The sequence below is a fragment of the Eretmochelys imbricata genome, chromosome 10 (assembly GCF_965152235.1).
Source record: "Eretmochelys imbricata isolate rEreImb1 chromosome 10, rEreImb1.hap1, whole genome shotgun sequence".
NCBI lineage: Eukaryota > Metazoa > Chordata > Testudines > Cheloniidae > Eretmochelys > Eretmochelys imbricata.
In genome coordinates this window covers 85,124,984-85,139,448 of record NC_135581.1, presented here as the reverse complement: position 1 = coordinate 85,139,448, position 14,465 = coordinate 85,124,984, and the positions used below count along the sequence as shown (strand labels likewise).

At 41.3% G+C, this 14,465-nt stretch overlaps 2 protein-coding genes and 1 long non-coding RNA gene across 7 annotated transcripts in view; 1 reads left to right on the top strand and 2 right to left on the bottom strand.

The window, feature by feature from the left end:
• The window catches only part of TUBGCP4 (tubulin gamma complex component 4), a 49,104-nt gene extending 35,077 nt beyond the window's left edge, over nt 1-14,027 (top strand). Inside the window, exons 14-19 of one of the 2 annotated variants that reach the window (XR_013347326.1) lie at nt 264-441; nt 1,963-2,097; nt 7,065-7,181; nt 7,821-7,960; nt 8,432-8,523; nt 11,510-14,027. Coding sequence is in view for 1 of the 2 variants with exons in the window: in XM_077828548.1 (XP_077684674.1) it covers nt 264-441; nt 1,963-2,097; nt 7,065-7,181; nt 7,821-7,960; nt 8,432-8,444 (583 nt within the window). In the remaining variant the exon portion in view is untranslated. Of the gene's footprint in view, nt 1-263; nt 442-1,962; nt 2,098-7,064; nt 7,182-7,820; nt 7,961-8,431; nt 8,954-11,509 lie in introns of those variants that run through there. The other variant, XM_077828548.1, reaches the window with a different exon arrangement.
• Nucleotides 437-7,825, bottom strand: LOC144271291 (uncharacterized). The gene is made up of 3 exons (XR_013347327.1): nt 7,661-7,825; nt 7,054-7,218; nt 437-586 (listed from the first exon to the last, which is right to left on the bottom strand). It is a non-coding gene; the product is annotated as an uncharacterized LOC144271291 (long non-coding RNA).
• The window catches only part of TP53BP1 (tumor protein p53 binding protein 1), a 71,542-nt gene continuing 71,039 nt past the window's right edge, over nt 13,963-14,465 (bottom strand). For all 4 annotated transcript variants that reach the window (XM_077828542.1, XM_077828545.1, XM_077828543.1 and 1 more), the window contains one exon: nt 13,963-14,307. In XM_077828542.1, the coding sequence (XP_077684668.1) occupies nt 14,120-14,307 (188 nt within the window). In that variant the 3' untranslated portion in view covers nt 13,963-14,119. The remainder of the gene's footprint in view (nt 14,308-14,465) is intronic.

Below are 14,465 nucleotides of genomic sequence, written 5' to 3'. Positions count from 1 at the left end.
ATTAATACATACATTTCACCTCTGCATTCTCAATATACCTGATATTTTTTTATTCTTGCCTACACCATGAGTTCAATGCCATTAAGGACAAAAAACATTTCTATTTACAGGGCTGGGCCATACCCCCACCTGTTCTACATGTTGCTGTTCAGCTCTCCGGCTTTTTGTCTCATGTCCATGTTCCAGCCTTTGTCTGGTGTGGGACTTGGGCTCCAAGGAAGCCTCTCTTTTTCTTGAATGGTTGCTATTTGTCTTGGCTGCAGATACAACGTTGTATTCAAATACCTGCTGAGTGTGCGGCGGGTCCAGGCTGAGTTGCAGCACTGCTGGGCTCTCCAGATGCAGCGCAAGCACCTGAAGTCCAACAGAACTGATGCCATCAAGTGGCGTTTGAGGGATCACATGGCCTTCCTTGTGGATAATCTTCAGTACTATCTGCAGGTCAGGGTGCAGAAGAGGATGTGGTGTGCCATTTAGGCAGATAAACAGGAAGAGGGAAATGAAGGGGAGGCACTGAGCAGGCGTCTAAATCCTCTACAGCAAGACTCAGATTATGCCAAACACCATCTTTTCCTGGGGAGTTTGCCTGCAGGTTGTAGGGGAGAAGGGTGGATAGGGTAGGGAGAACAAGGACTGAAAAGTGCAAGGCAAGAGCTATTAATTCCTGGACTGGTGCCAAAGCAGAACTGCTGAGCTGAGGGACCAGTGACTATCTTAAAGCCTGTGCTCTCATGAACCAGCAGAGCAATTAGTGAATGCTATGCAGGAATTCCAGCTTTCCAGTGATATCTAGTGTTCATAGGTAGCCAAGATACCATCCTGCCTTTCTCTCCTTCAAATTCAGCCGCATCCCGAGTTTAGTTGTTGCTGTTTTGAGCAGTTAGAAACAATGCTGTAAACCAATAGTTTTCAACCTGTGATCCATGAACGTCTGGGGTCCGCAGACTATTATCTTTACCATAGAATAGTGATTTTCCACCTGTCTGTGGACACTGGTGGTCCACAGACTATGTTTAAGATTTCCAAAAGAGTCGGCACCTCCATTTGAAATTTTTAAGGGGTCTGCAAAGGATAAAAGGTTGAAAACCACTGCTCTAAACATCTGAGCTTGAAACTGCAGTTTTCAATGGGTAAAAATGGAACTTCTAGTTGCCAGGATTTTATGAGACTATTGGCTGTTAAAATCACCACTGGCACTGTGAAATGAAAGTGGTAGCATGAGGGATGAACAAGACAATGATAGAAGAAAACTGATTCTGAAGTGCAGCGGTACCTAACTTTCAGTTTTTTGTTGAATATTAACTATATAAAAAGTGTCACAAACCTTAAAAGAAAATAACCATTTAACTCTCCCCTCAAGTGACAGTTAAACTGAAAATATTTAACTTCCCCAACCTTGTATCTGATATTTTCTCCAATTAGCTTAATTGGGCAGTCTCAGTGCCTCTTGCATGTGGACACAGGGACTGCTAATGACAACAGTATGGGACTCAGGTTGGCTTCCAGAATTTGGGTGAGAGCTACAAAGGGGCAAATTAACTTTGTTTTGTGAAACTCTTGAAATGTTAACATAATTAAGTAGCTAAAAGATCGAAAAACCAAATTGCTAATCCTGCTTTAGAATCCAATATTTCATGGTTTGCCAGTAGGAAAAAAATGGATGAGAATTTTTTAATTAAATATTTAACAGAATTTAAAGGTTGTGAGAACTTCAAACTGGTTTTTAGAAATTCCAGGGGGGAGGGCAGAAAATGGCCCATTTTTGACAAGCTCTACCAGTAAGTCACAGATCCTAGATGAAGGTTCAGACAAAAAAGTGTTCAGACTCGTCTGGGGTAGGGCACTCCTGAGATTTTTCTAGCTCTTGCTGGAGGCAGGTTGAGGAGGCTAGGTAGAGATGGAATTGCTCCCAGCAGGTAAGGAAGAGGTGGTACTAATGAAATTTCTGTACCTGCCTATCAGGTGGATGTGCTGGAGTCTCAGTTCTCACAGCTTCTGCTGCAGATAAACTCCACTCGGGATTTTGAGAGTATCCGATTGGCTCACGATCACTTCCTAAGTAACCTGTTGGCTCAATCCTTCATCCTGCTCAAACCTGTAAGTAGATTTTGCTCTCTGGTTCTTTTCCACAAGATACCCCAGGGGTTTTATATTCCATTGTGAATATATGATATACCAATAACATTTCCCATATTCGTATAGAGAAGGTCAGAAGGGACCACTGTGATCATCTGTGACCTCCTGCATAACTAACTCCTGTTTGAACTGAAGCATCTCTTAGAAAAACATCCAATTTTGATTTAAAAATTTCCAGTGATGGAGAATCCACCACAATCCTTGATAAGTTGTTCTAGTGGTCAATTATCCTCACTGTTAAGTTACCTTATTTCTAGTCTGAATTTGTCTAGCTTCAGCTTCCTGCAGCTGGATCTTGTTATACCTTTGTCTGCTAGATTGAAGAGGCCATTATCAAAGTTTTGTTCTCCTGTATACGTACTTATAGGCAGTAATTAAGTCTTTCCATAACCTTCTATTTGAGGAGCTAAATAAATTGAGCTCCTTCAGTCCTTCATTATAAGGCATATTTTTCAATCTCCTTCTTGAATTGTGGACACCAGAACTGGGCACAGTATTCCAGCAGCAGTTGCACCAGTGCCAAACACAGGGGTAACATAACCTCTCTGCTCCTACTCAATATTCCCCTATTTATTCATTCAGTGATTGCATTAGCTGTTTTGGCCCAGTGTCGCACTCATGATCAGCTGCTTATCCAACATGCCCCCAAATCTTTTTCAGAATCACAGCTTCCCAGGGTAGAGTCTCCCATTGTGTAAGTATGGCCTATGTTCTTTGTTCCTAGATGTCTACATTTTGCATTTCACCATATTGAAATGCTTATTTGCTTGCATCCATCTTACCAAGATGTTCAGATCACTATATCAGTGATCTGTCCTCCTTCCTTATTTACCACTCCCCCAGATTTTATCATCTACAAACTTTCAGTTTTTCTTTTAGGACAGTCACTTATAAAATTGTTAAACAGGGTAGGGCTAAGAACTGATTCCTACAGAGCTCCACTGGAAACACATCTGCTTCATTATTATTCCCTGTTCAGTTACTTTCTGAGGCCTTGCAGTTAGCCAGTTTTTAATCCATTTAATGTGTGCAACGTTGATTTGTATCTTTCTAGTTTTTTAATCAAAATGTTGTGTAACACCAAGTCAAATGCCTTACAGAAGGAAAAGGTAATAGTGTTGATGTAATCAACCAAACCTGTTATCTCAAAAAATATACCAAATTAGTTTGACAGGATCTGTTTCCTATGAACTCATGTTTATTTTTATATTACCCTCCTTTAATTCTTTTTATTAAGAGTCCCATCACAACCATTCCATTTACTTTCTTCCTGTCCTCTGGAACATCCCCTGTGTCCAAGACTTACTGAAAATCAAAATTAATGATCCAGAGAGCTCCTCAGTCCTCTTAACTTGCAATTGTGTTTTTTAATCTGGACCTATTTATTTTAAAATGACTTAAAGCAGCTACTAATATACTCCTGAGTTACTGTTAGAATGGAAAATATTTCAATCACCATATCATATCATCTAGCTTTTTCTCAAATATGAAACAAAAATATCCATAATGAACACTTCTGCTTTTTCTTCAGTGACTATTCTATTTCCATCTAGTAATGGACCAACAAACCATTTAGGATTTTTGTCCTTCCTAATACGCTTTTAGGTTCCTTTTTATTGTCCTCAACTCTGCTGGCCATATATTTCTTCTTGTGTTCTTTTGCTTCCCTTACCAATTTTCTACAATTAATTTCTATCAACTTCCCCTTTTTCCATTTGTAATTATTTTTATCAGTGCTTTCACTTTCCCTCTAAGCCATGGTTGGTGTGTGTTTGTTTGTTTGAAATTAGTGGAGTCTTTTTCTCCATTGTGGGCTTTGGGACATCTAGTAAAATGTTCTTATAGTTCAACATATTCCCCTTTTTTTGTGAAAATTCTCTCCACTGATATGTCTCATAATTGTATCCAGGTTTGTGAAACTGGCTCTCAAAGTGCCAAGTTATATATTACTGGTTTGGACTTCACATTTATTATGTACAAATAGCATGATCAAGTCGTCATCCTTTGCACTTATGCAACCACTAAATTTTATCAATTCCTCTATCTGTCAACATGAAGTCTAATATAGAATTCTCCTGTGTTGGATGCATCATTGCATGAGCTAGGAAATTGTCATCTATAATTTTTAGGAATTTCAAGGACTTTTTAATACTGGTAGCATAAGACTTCCATCATGCTGCTCAGATTGAAGTCCCCCAGGGTAATGCAGCTAGGGATCATCCTGCTCCTTAATGTAATGTGGTAGTTGGCAGTAGATACCAACCAATACCCCATCTTACGCTTTATCTGTAAGCACTGAAGATCATTTGCTTCAAAGTTGTCAGTGACTTGGAAACAGATGTTTCTATTTTTGACAGTGTGCCCTCTCCCCTACGCTGTACTTCCCAAATAGTGATTTTAACATTCCCAACATGCAAGTCTTTCTACTTGATTTCAGTAATACCACATAGGTCTAATTTATGCTCATAAATGAATAATTCCAATTCCTCTTTTATTACTCAGGCTGCTAGCATGGGTGTACAGGCAATTAAACAATCTCTTCTCTTCATATCCATGGTGTTTTGAATAATTTTGTTCTTAACATCTTGATTTTATACCAAATGAGTGCTCAGTTGTCCAATCAAATTATCTACCAGCCAGTCTAAATCCCACCTCCAGTTCATGGCGTCAGTGTTTAACTAATGTCTGTCTGATAAACTTAACAGTTCAGCTGCTCACACCTAGTGACCTCAACAAGTAGAATGAGTCATTAAAATATTCGTCCATTCCCACAAGCAGTGGACAGTGCAAGTACATTTTCTAGCACCTTCTATAGTCCAGGTTTAAACCTCTACTATGATAGGGCCCCCATTACTTCCTTTCAGAGTATAAAAACATAAGATATTCTTATGTAATATCCCAGATGTGATCACCTCAAAGCTGCATAAAGGGAAACTGGCACCTTACTACTTGAGACCTGTTGCTTCCTTGTATGTAGCCCAAAATTGCTATGGCCTGTTTTGCTGCCATATTATATTTCACACACTCATATTATGGTATTCTAGGTTTCTCCCTGGCTTTGAGTATCTGGGTTTGATTGTATTTCTGTAGCAGTATTAGCTGCTTTTCTCCCACAGCATTTAAGGCCAGATGGGCCCTTAGATCATCTACCCTAACCTCTGACATATATTGGAGGCCACAAAATTTCACCCAGTTACCCTTCATTGAGCCTGCTAACTTGTTTGATTAAAGCAAGTTTTCCAGAAAAGCACCAGGCTGGATCTAAAGACAGCAAGAAAATGACTATCATTGTTTAAAAAAATTGTGCCTTCTTCCCAAACTGAATTCTACAAAACTGGGGGACAGGGCAAAAAAAAATCGCAGATGAAGTTCAATGTTGATAAATGAAAAGTAATGCACATTGGAAAACATAATGCCAACTATACATATAAAATGATCGTGTCTAAATTAGCAGTTACCACTCAAAGATCTTGTGGTCATTGTGGATAGTTCTCTGAAAACATCCACTCAATGTGCAGTGGCAGTCAAAAAAGCGATCAGAATGTTGGGCATCATTAAGAAAAGGACAGACAATAAGACAGAAAATATATTGCCTGTATATAAATCCATGGTACGCCCACATCTTGAATACTGCCTGCAGATGTGGTCGCCCCATCTCAAAAAAGATATATTGGAATTGGAAAAGGGCAACAAAAATGATTAGGGGACTTTTCAGCTTGGAAAAGAGACGACTAAAGGGGCATAGGATAGAGGTCTATAAAATCATGACTGGTGTGGAGAAAGTAAGGGGTGTTTACTCCTCCTCATAACACAAGAACTAGGAGTCACCAAATGAAATGAATAGGCAGCAGGTTTAAAACAAACAAAAGGAAGTATTTTTTCCATACAGTGCACAATCAACCTGTGGAACTCCTTCCCAGGGGATGTTGTGAAGGCCAAGACTATAACAGGGTTCAAAAAAGAACTAGATATGTTCATGGAGGATAGGTCCATCAATGGCTATTAGCCAGGATGGGCAGGGATGGTGTCCCTAGCCTCTGTTTGCCAGAAGCTAGGAATGGGTGACAGGGGATGGATCACTTGATGATAACCTGTTCTGTTCATTGCTTCTGGGGCACCTGGCATTGGCCACTGTTGGACGACAGGATTACTGGGCTACATGGATCTTTGGTCTGACCCAGTATGGTAGTTTGTTATTTTGCTTATTCATCCCAAGTTTCTAGTCTCCCTTTGTCTCCTTTTCAGATCATTAGTCCTTGCTAGGTGACTCAGCAGGGAATCTTATATCTATCCCCTAATATTTTTCTGTTAAGAGTCCCTAACAGATTGTAAAAAGTGAGTTTTAAAAGTCAGTGTCCTATTTATGCTGCTTTCTTTTTGTGTTTCTCACTGGATGAAAATCTTTCAGGCTTATTGCTACTTTTGTGTTTCAAACACCTGCAGCGGAATGTTTGTTTAAAAATTGTTTTCACTCGCATTTTAAATTGTGGCAGCATGTCTCATTTGTACAAAAAACTCAAATGTTAGGCTACATTTAAGCAGCGTCCCTTCAACTTTATTAGTATGATTTTAGATTATCAGCTTTCTGAATAAGAAAAGTTTTGTTCAAAATATTCCATATTACAGCGCTAAAGTGTCATAATTTTAAAAGAGGTTATGTGTAGAAGTAGTGGGCTCCCTGTTCATCGCTGAAAGGAAAGGAAAGAGTGAGTTAAAGCAGAAAAAGTTGAAAGGTATAAAGGTATTGGAGGGAGGGCAGCAAATGACACTATGCTACGTTCCTCCTCCTCTTAGGATATTCCTGCAGTTTTTTAAATGGTCAGGTCAAGCAAGACCTAATGAACTAATGTGTGAAAATGCCCTCTCATTGGGTCTGTTTTTGGCATCTAATTTTAAAATTACTTTCTTATGACTTACTCTCTCTGCAGGTTTTCCATTGCCTGAATGAAATCCTGGATCTCTGTCACAGTTTCTGTTCTCTGGTCAGTCAGAATTTGGGCCCATTGGATGAGCGTGGAGCTGCACAGCTGAGCATCCTGGTAAAGGTGAGTCTTTGTCCATCCAGATCTCTCCTCCTTCCTGCTGTGTGCATACATGGGACATGACAAACAGAGTTGATTTTGGATTTAGGCTTGACTATGACAGTTACATTTTTTTAAATTGATTTAGTAAAACCAGTGCAAATCCTTGTGTGGACACTTACTTAGGGTTAAGAGTAGCCACCTTATGTCAATCAGGAATTTGTTTTAAGTTAAACTGAAATTAAAAACAAGTTTTAGCTAAATTGGGGCAACTCTTGTGTAGGCAAGGCAGCAGCCAAGCCCTGCCCCTTGCCATCTACACTGATGAGTGCAGAGCTGCAGCCAGCAATCTCAAGTCGCCTGTGTTGAGCAAGCAAATACAAGCTTGCAATAAACTTTATAAGACTGTGGAGTTGGGAAAAGCAGCTTGTGAGTCTCAGGGTCTGTACTTTCACCCTGTTGTATCAAGCACTAGAATGTCATGGGGGTAACAGCTAGCTTACCTTACAGTGGAGATGGCAGTGTGTCACTTTGCTGTCACAGGCCACTTGTATCTGGAAGGAAATGTCACTTTAGGTCCATGAAAGATGGTTTTGGCAGCAGTGGGAGACAAAGCCACAGTAGCCTTAGCATCCTCTAATTCTGATCTTCTGTAATCTGCAGGGCTTCAGCCGTCAGTCCTCGCTCCTTTTCAAGATTCTCTCCAGTGTTCGCAACCACCAGATAAACTCTGACTTGGCTCAGCTGTTGCTCCGCCTGGACTACAACAAATACTACACCCAGGCTGGGGGGACCTTGGGCAGGTAGGAATACGCAGCACTGAAGCCTGGAAGGGCACCAGGCTTGGTGGTAGCAGCAACTCTCCTTTCTGAGGTTACTGAAACGAGTCAGTTAAGGGCTTAGAGTGGTAGCCATGTTAGTCTGTATAAGCAAAAAACCGAGGAGTACTTGTGAACTAATTCTCAGTGATTTTATTAAGAGGTTCTGTCGTGGGAGGACTTTGTCATTTTCCATCTGGACCCAAAATTACTTGTATCAAAAGGCTCACATCTGCATTACATGGACTAAAGTGCTGCCACGTGATGGGGCCAGTGGGTCTGAATTAGCCACACACCATAGCTACCTCTTCCTCACTGTTTGTATATTTACTTTGGGATCAATGCAAGCTACCTACCATGTGGTGTTCACCGATCACTGGAACAATCTACCCAGTTGCATGGAGATAATTTCTTAGGGTATGTAATTAATGGTGTCTCTTTCCTCCTCTCTTGCAGTTTTGGGGTTTGAGCACCAGGACCAGTTTTTCTGGCTGAAAACTAGCGCACGGCAAGATGTAGCAAGGACACCAACTGCTGCTGCAGTGAGTGTACGTAGCCATTGGTCCTGTTCCTAGGGAATTTGCATTTTCCTGGCCAAGTCCTTCTCAATAGCTGTTTATAGTCAACTATTGCCAGGTATCAATCTCTTCTGGAAAAAACTAATGGGGAGAATGTCTCATGCAGTCAGTGCTCCTAGTGACTGCAGTGAGCCATTCCACTCACTGAACACCACAGTGGGCACACACTCCTGTGGCATTTCTGTATCCCTGTTGTGCTTCATGCCGGGTGTCATTTTCTGAAGAAGAGAAAATGCAAGATCACGCAGCTCCTCCTACCTCTTCAGCCGAACTGTTAACCTTTGTCACTAGGAAAGCAAAGAGAGATAAGTATCCTACTAAATGCCTGTGTATGGTAAAAGGCTCCGACTGTTTGCATAGGGTTCAGTTTGTACAATAAATCGTTTTGTAGTTGCCATGATCTCAGATTCAGACAAATCTGCAGGTATGTCTGATGCAGCAGGGAGAAATGACAAGAATTGGGTGGTAGGTGTATGTTGCTGTAGTGCCTGATTAGGCAACTAACAGTGTCTGTACAGCCTAAGGTTTGTACAAATGCACCCTTTACTTCGTTTGAGCAAGAGAGAAGTATGGGGTTATTGATGCAAGCTCTTTCTTTCTGTGAAAAGAGAATTTTACATTAACCCAAGGAGAGGTAAAGGCGGTGGTGTGGTTAGGTCTAAGCATGTTTTTGCTCGGGGCAGGAGCTCCTTGTAACAGACATTGCTCTGGCTACTACTAGAATAGCAGGATAGATGGGCACTATAGGAGGAAGCTATTTTTGCTTTAACATAGCACAAACTTAAACGTGCTTAGTTTGATCTGGGTGACCCAAACACTCTTGACATAAGAGTATTAATTCACTTGAATCAGAGAGAGGGAGCCTTATTTCCAATATATACAACACTGAGCTCCCTGCAACAGTGGTGCAAGAGGCAAAAAACCTCAGGTTAAGACCTAAAAGAATGAAGAGTAAAGGGAAACTACAGTACCTACTACAGCTCACTGCCATTGAGGGAAAGCAAGAGTGGAATTTCTGCATTCCCTTCCAGCATAGCCAAGACTACTGGGGGATTTTTAATTAGCCAACTAAAATGCACAAAAGAACCGTAAAACTGAAAAAGAAATCCATCCACTCTGACTAGACAATGGGAGTTTTCCAAGCATAGAGGACAGCAGGATAGAATGTGCAAGCCCAAGAGGAAGTAATAATATAAGAGGAAGAGCCCGAGTTCTATGTACCTTATCAAGAACTATAGAAACCCTGAGAGTTCAACAAAGCAGCATGAAGGAGCTGGTGGGACTGATTAAGGAAAGATTAAAATAACTTTTGAAAACAGACAGCTTAGCTAAGTTATAAGTAGGTGAAAGACGCATGGCCGCAAACGAATTACTTAGTGCAGTAAGTTGGGGGGGAGCTATAATTTAGAAAGGCAAAATATTAGGCTGGATAGAATGGAGGTGAAGAGGCTCAACTAGTGATGGCAACCAAAATCCGTGGGACAATCAAACATAAGCTGCATGGAACATCAATGTTACATCTGCTGCTCCACAGGCAACTCCCTCATAAAAACCCATTCATAAACTTAGGAAGATCGTTTGCTGTGACTACTTGTAGTAGGAGGGTGTCCCAGGACCTCAGTTGGTTAGAAGCCTTCTAATTGGCCAGCCTGAATTTACTCAGGGCCAGTTTATACCCATTTGTTCTTGTGCTAAGTGTGATTCAGCTTAAATTCACTCCATGGTGTTCATCATCTGCTGTATTTATGAAGCAACCCTATCTCCTCTCAGCCTTCACTGTGCTCGGCTAACTAAACCCAGGTCATTTAATCTCCTCTCAAGATAGGCTCTGTTTCCCTGATTTTAGCAGCCTCTCTTGCCAGTGTAAAGTAGTCATGATGAGGTCTTACCAGTCCCTTGTACAATGACATTAGTACTTCCCTTGCTCTACTGGAAATACCTCACCTCACGCTTCCCAGCTTCGTATTTGACTTTTTCACAGCCACATCACACTACTGGAACAGAGTCATCCTGTGATAAACTAATACACCTATAACTTTTTCCTCTGTTTCCACTTCATGCACTCCCTAGTTTATAGGGCCACTGTTAATTACTACCTGTATGATCTTGCACTTTATACTATTGAATTTCATCCCATTTTCATTACTGTATTTCAGAGGTCCCCAAACTGTGGGGTGTGCACCCTCCCCCCCCAGGGGGGCATGGAGGAATGTTCAGGGGGATGCAGCAGGCTTGGACAAGCCCCCAGGGGAAGCACCACCCACTCCACACCTGGTCCTGGTCCTGGCCCTGGGTGCCTGGCTGCTAGCCCCCACCATGGCCAGGCTGTGGCTCTGTTCCTGGCCCCATCCCCAGCTGTAGCCCCAGGCTCTCAGACCCCTTCCCCTGTCTGCATCTCCCCCCTACTCCATGGGGAGCTGCAGCCCTGGCCCCAGCAGGAGGGCAAATGAGTTACCCAGGCCCTGGGTGGCACAGTGTGGAGACCACTGTGTAAAATAATTCAAACCTCTTCTCTAATGCATCATTAGCAAATTTCATTAGCAGACTCGTAGATTTTTTTGCTAAGGTCACAATTGAAAAGACTGCCCCCCTCCCCGGCTAATCCTCAGGAAACTACTGTAACCACCTTCCAACCCAATAGTTCTCCTTCAGCACAGCTCATTTTCTTGCCTTTAGCCACGTAATAAGCCTGCTCGGTCCAGGAGCTGGGCAGGATGGTGTTTTCTCTAGTTTCTATAGCATTAGATTAAATCAGACCATTGTTTCTGCCACTGCAACAGAAGGAAAAAGGTAAAGATAAATTATAATTTTTGTCTATCCTGCCAATAGGGTCAGAAGCAAACTCAATCCTGGTCTGTCCCTAGTAGTAGGCTGTAAGAACAAAGTCCCCTCCTCTGAGGTGAGGTGCTAATTTATCTTTTCTCTCTCCCATTTCTCATTCTTCTGATTGCTTCAGTATGAAAATAGACAGAAGATAGCAAAAGCAAACACATCTCTTCTGCACTTAAGCCTGCAACTACAGAAGCCTGGGAGGCTAATAGAAAATATCTAACAGATTAATAGAAAAGGGACACACAATACATCATGCTGTGGAGGTCATGGACACAGGACTGGATTACAAGACAGCTTAGCAGAGGTTTTTGTTTTAAAATGGTTTGGTTCTCAAATTATTAGATCAGAAGAAAGTGGGGCCCGGGGAGGGAGAGAAGAGCTGGGCAGGCTCACGTACACATCTCCAATCACATCACTTTCCTGCAGCAGAGAAGAGGCTTTTCCTTCATCAGTGTGTCAGCTGGTTGTTGCAGCACCTCTGATCAGATACAGCTATGCCAGAAGGCACAATAATTTACTGTTGATTAATCACATTTAACTCACACAATTAATCGCACTTTTAATCCCACTGTTAAACAGCAGAATACCAATTGAAATTTAATAAATATTTTTGGATGTTTCTACATTTTCAAATATATTGATTTCAATTACAACACAGAATACAAAGTGTACAGTGCTCACTTTATATTTATTACAAATATTTGCACTGTAAAAATAATAGTATTTTTCAATTCACCTTATACAAATACCACAGTGCAATCTTTATCATGTGCATGTGCAATTTACAAATGTAGATATGTTTTGTTGCATAACTGCACTCAAAAACAAAATGTAAAACTTTAGAGCCTACAAGTCTACTCAGGCCAACTTCTTGTATAGCCAATCACTAAGACAAACAAGTTTGTTTACATTTACTGGAGATAAGAAGCAGGGAACATTATTTACAGTGTCACCAGAAAGTGAAACCAGGCATTCACATGGCACTTTTGTAGCCAGCATTGCAAGGCATTAACATGGCAGATATGCTAAACATTTGTATAGCCCTTCATGCTTCTGCCATCATTCCAGAGGACATGCTTCATTGCTGATGATGCTCATTTTATTAAAATGATTAAATTAATTAAATTTGTCACTGAACTCCTTGGGGGAGAACTGTATGTCTTCTGCTCTATTTTACCTGCATTCTGCCATATATTTCATGTTATAGCAGTCTCATATGACCCAGCACATGTTGTTCATTTTAAGAACACTTTCACTGCAGATTTGACAAAATGCAAAGGTGGTATCTGTGACATTATTCCATATTCTTTATGAAAATATGCTTATAATATGAATGACATAAGATATACTTTATGCAAGATGGCTCATGTGAGATGAGATGATATAAAGAAATTGCACTACAGTACTTGTATTAGGTGAATTGAATAGTAGGTTTTTTTACAGTGCAAATATTTAATCAAAAATAATATGAAGTGATCACTCTACACTTCGTATTGTGTTGTAACTGAAATCAATATTTGAAAATGTAAAAAAAATCTAAATATTTAATAAATGGTATTGTTATTGTTTAATAGTGCGATTAATCTTTTTAATTGCTTGACAGCCCTACAATTTACTCAGCCTCTTTTGTACCTACAGCCTTCTGCCAGCTATGGACTATATGAGGTCTTGGTATCGGAGTGCAGCTGGCTAAGGCCTGTGTGGTAACTGCTTGGTTGTGTGATGCGGGCCAGATGCTGTACTGTTCCTGCAGAGGAAATGGCTTGCCTCATACCTGGAATCTTAAAAGTAGGGCTGTCAATCGCTCTTAACACCTGTGATTAACCGAAAACAAAATTAATGCATTAATCACATACCTCTAGGGAGAGGGGGCGGCCAGGAGCCCATATTTCAAAATATCCAAAAATATTTAAATTGTATTCCATTAACAGTGCAGTTCAAACTGTGATTAATCACCATTAATTTTTTTTAATGGCTTGCCACCCCCTACTTAAAAGACAACTTTAACCCTTCAAACACTGTTGCCTGTTCCAATTTTCTACTCTGCCCTGCACTCCTAACACAGATAAACAGTCCCCAGTGTTTATGTGCCTTCTCTGGTATCAGCCCTGCCAGTCTGCAGAGTCTAGTACACATACCAGGAAACAGTAACCAGAATGGTCACAGGAAGGCAGGCAAGATAGCACTTGCTCTACCCTAGAATTCCAGGATCGTAACAGTGCCAAGCACACCTTCACCCACTTTCATCTCAAACCCATCCTGGAAAGAGAGCCACATCAGCAAACCAGGCTGCTCAGCAAGAGATATGTACATCCTAACCAGTGCGTACACACAGAAAGGGAGTACTCAGTGCCCACTAGACCTGGCACTTGGTTGTGGGATGAATGCTCCCACAGTCAAATAGGGTATTCAGTTCATTGTTCTGGACTTACTTGGGCTGAGATTTTAGACCTGGTAGCCACCTTTAATGCAAGCAGGAAAGTAACTAGGTGTTTAGCATGGGGAAATTTAGCTGCAATCCACTATCTGCCCCTGAAAGCAGCCAAGTCACGGGTTCATATGAGGGGAAAAAATGTGTTACCACAAGAGATTCAACATTTATTTCATCATAAAAGTCCAGCAAATAAAACTATATACAGTGATCCATGCATGTGGCCAGTAACACACAGACATTTAAAACCTGATTAAAAACACAGTCTTCACACCAGCAGAGAGGGCAGGACACGGGGTGGCATTAGCAGGGGCCATAGTCATGTTTATATTTTGGATGCTGGTTGTAGCCAACTCTCTCCCCAGCAATGAGGCTCTGAATAACCCACTCCTGCGACACAACAGGCAGCCGTAACACTTCCGCACACTTCAGGACAGCAGCTGGGCAGGACGAGTCACTCACCACCACGTCAAACACCCCCAAAGCAATATCTGCAGGGAGCAGGACACAGGCTATTGTCAGGGGAAAAAGAAAAGACTCCTCCCTCCCTGCAGTCAAGAGATGCAGTCTCACTGGTCCAGCAACCCTGGTCAGAAAATTCTATGTTTTGTACAGTTAAAAGTATTCCACATCGAAGTTTGAGCTCAGA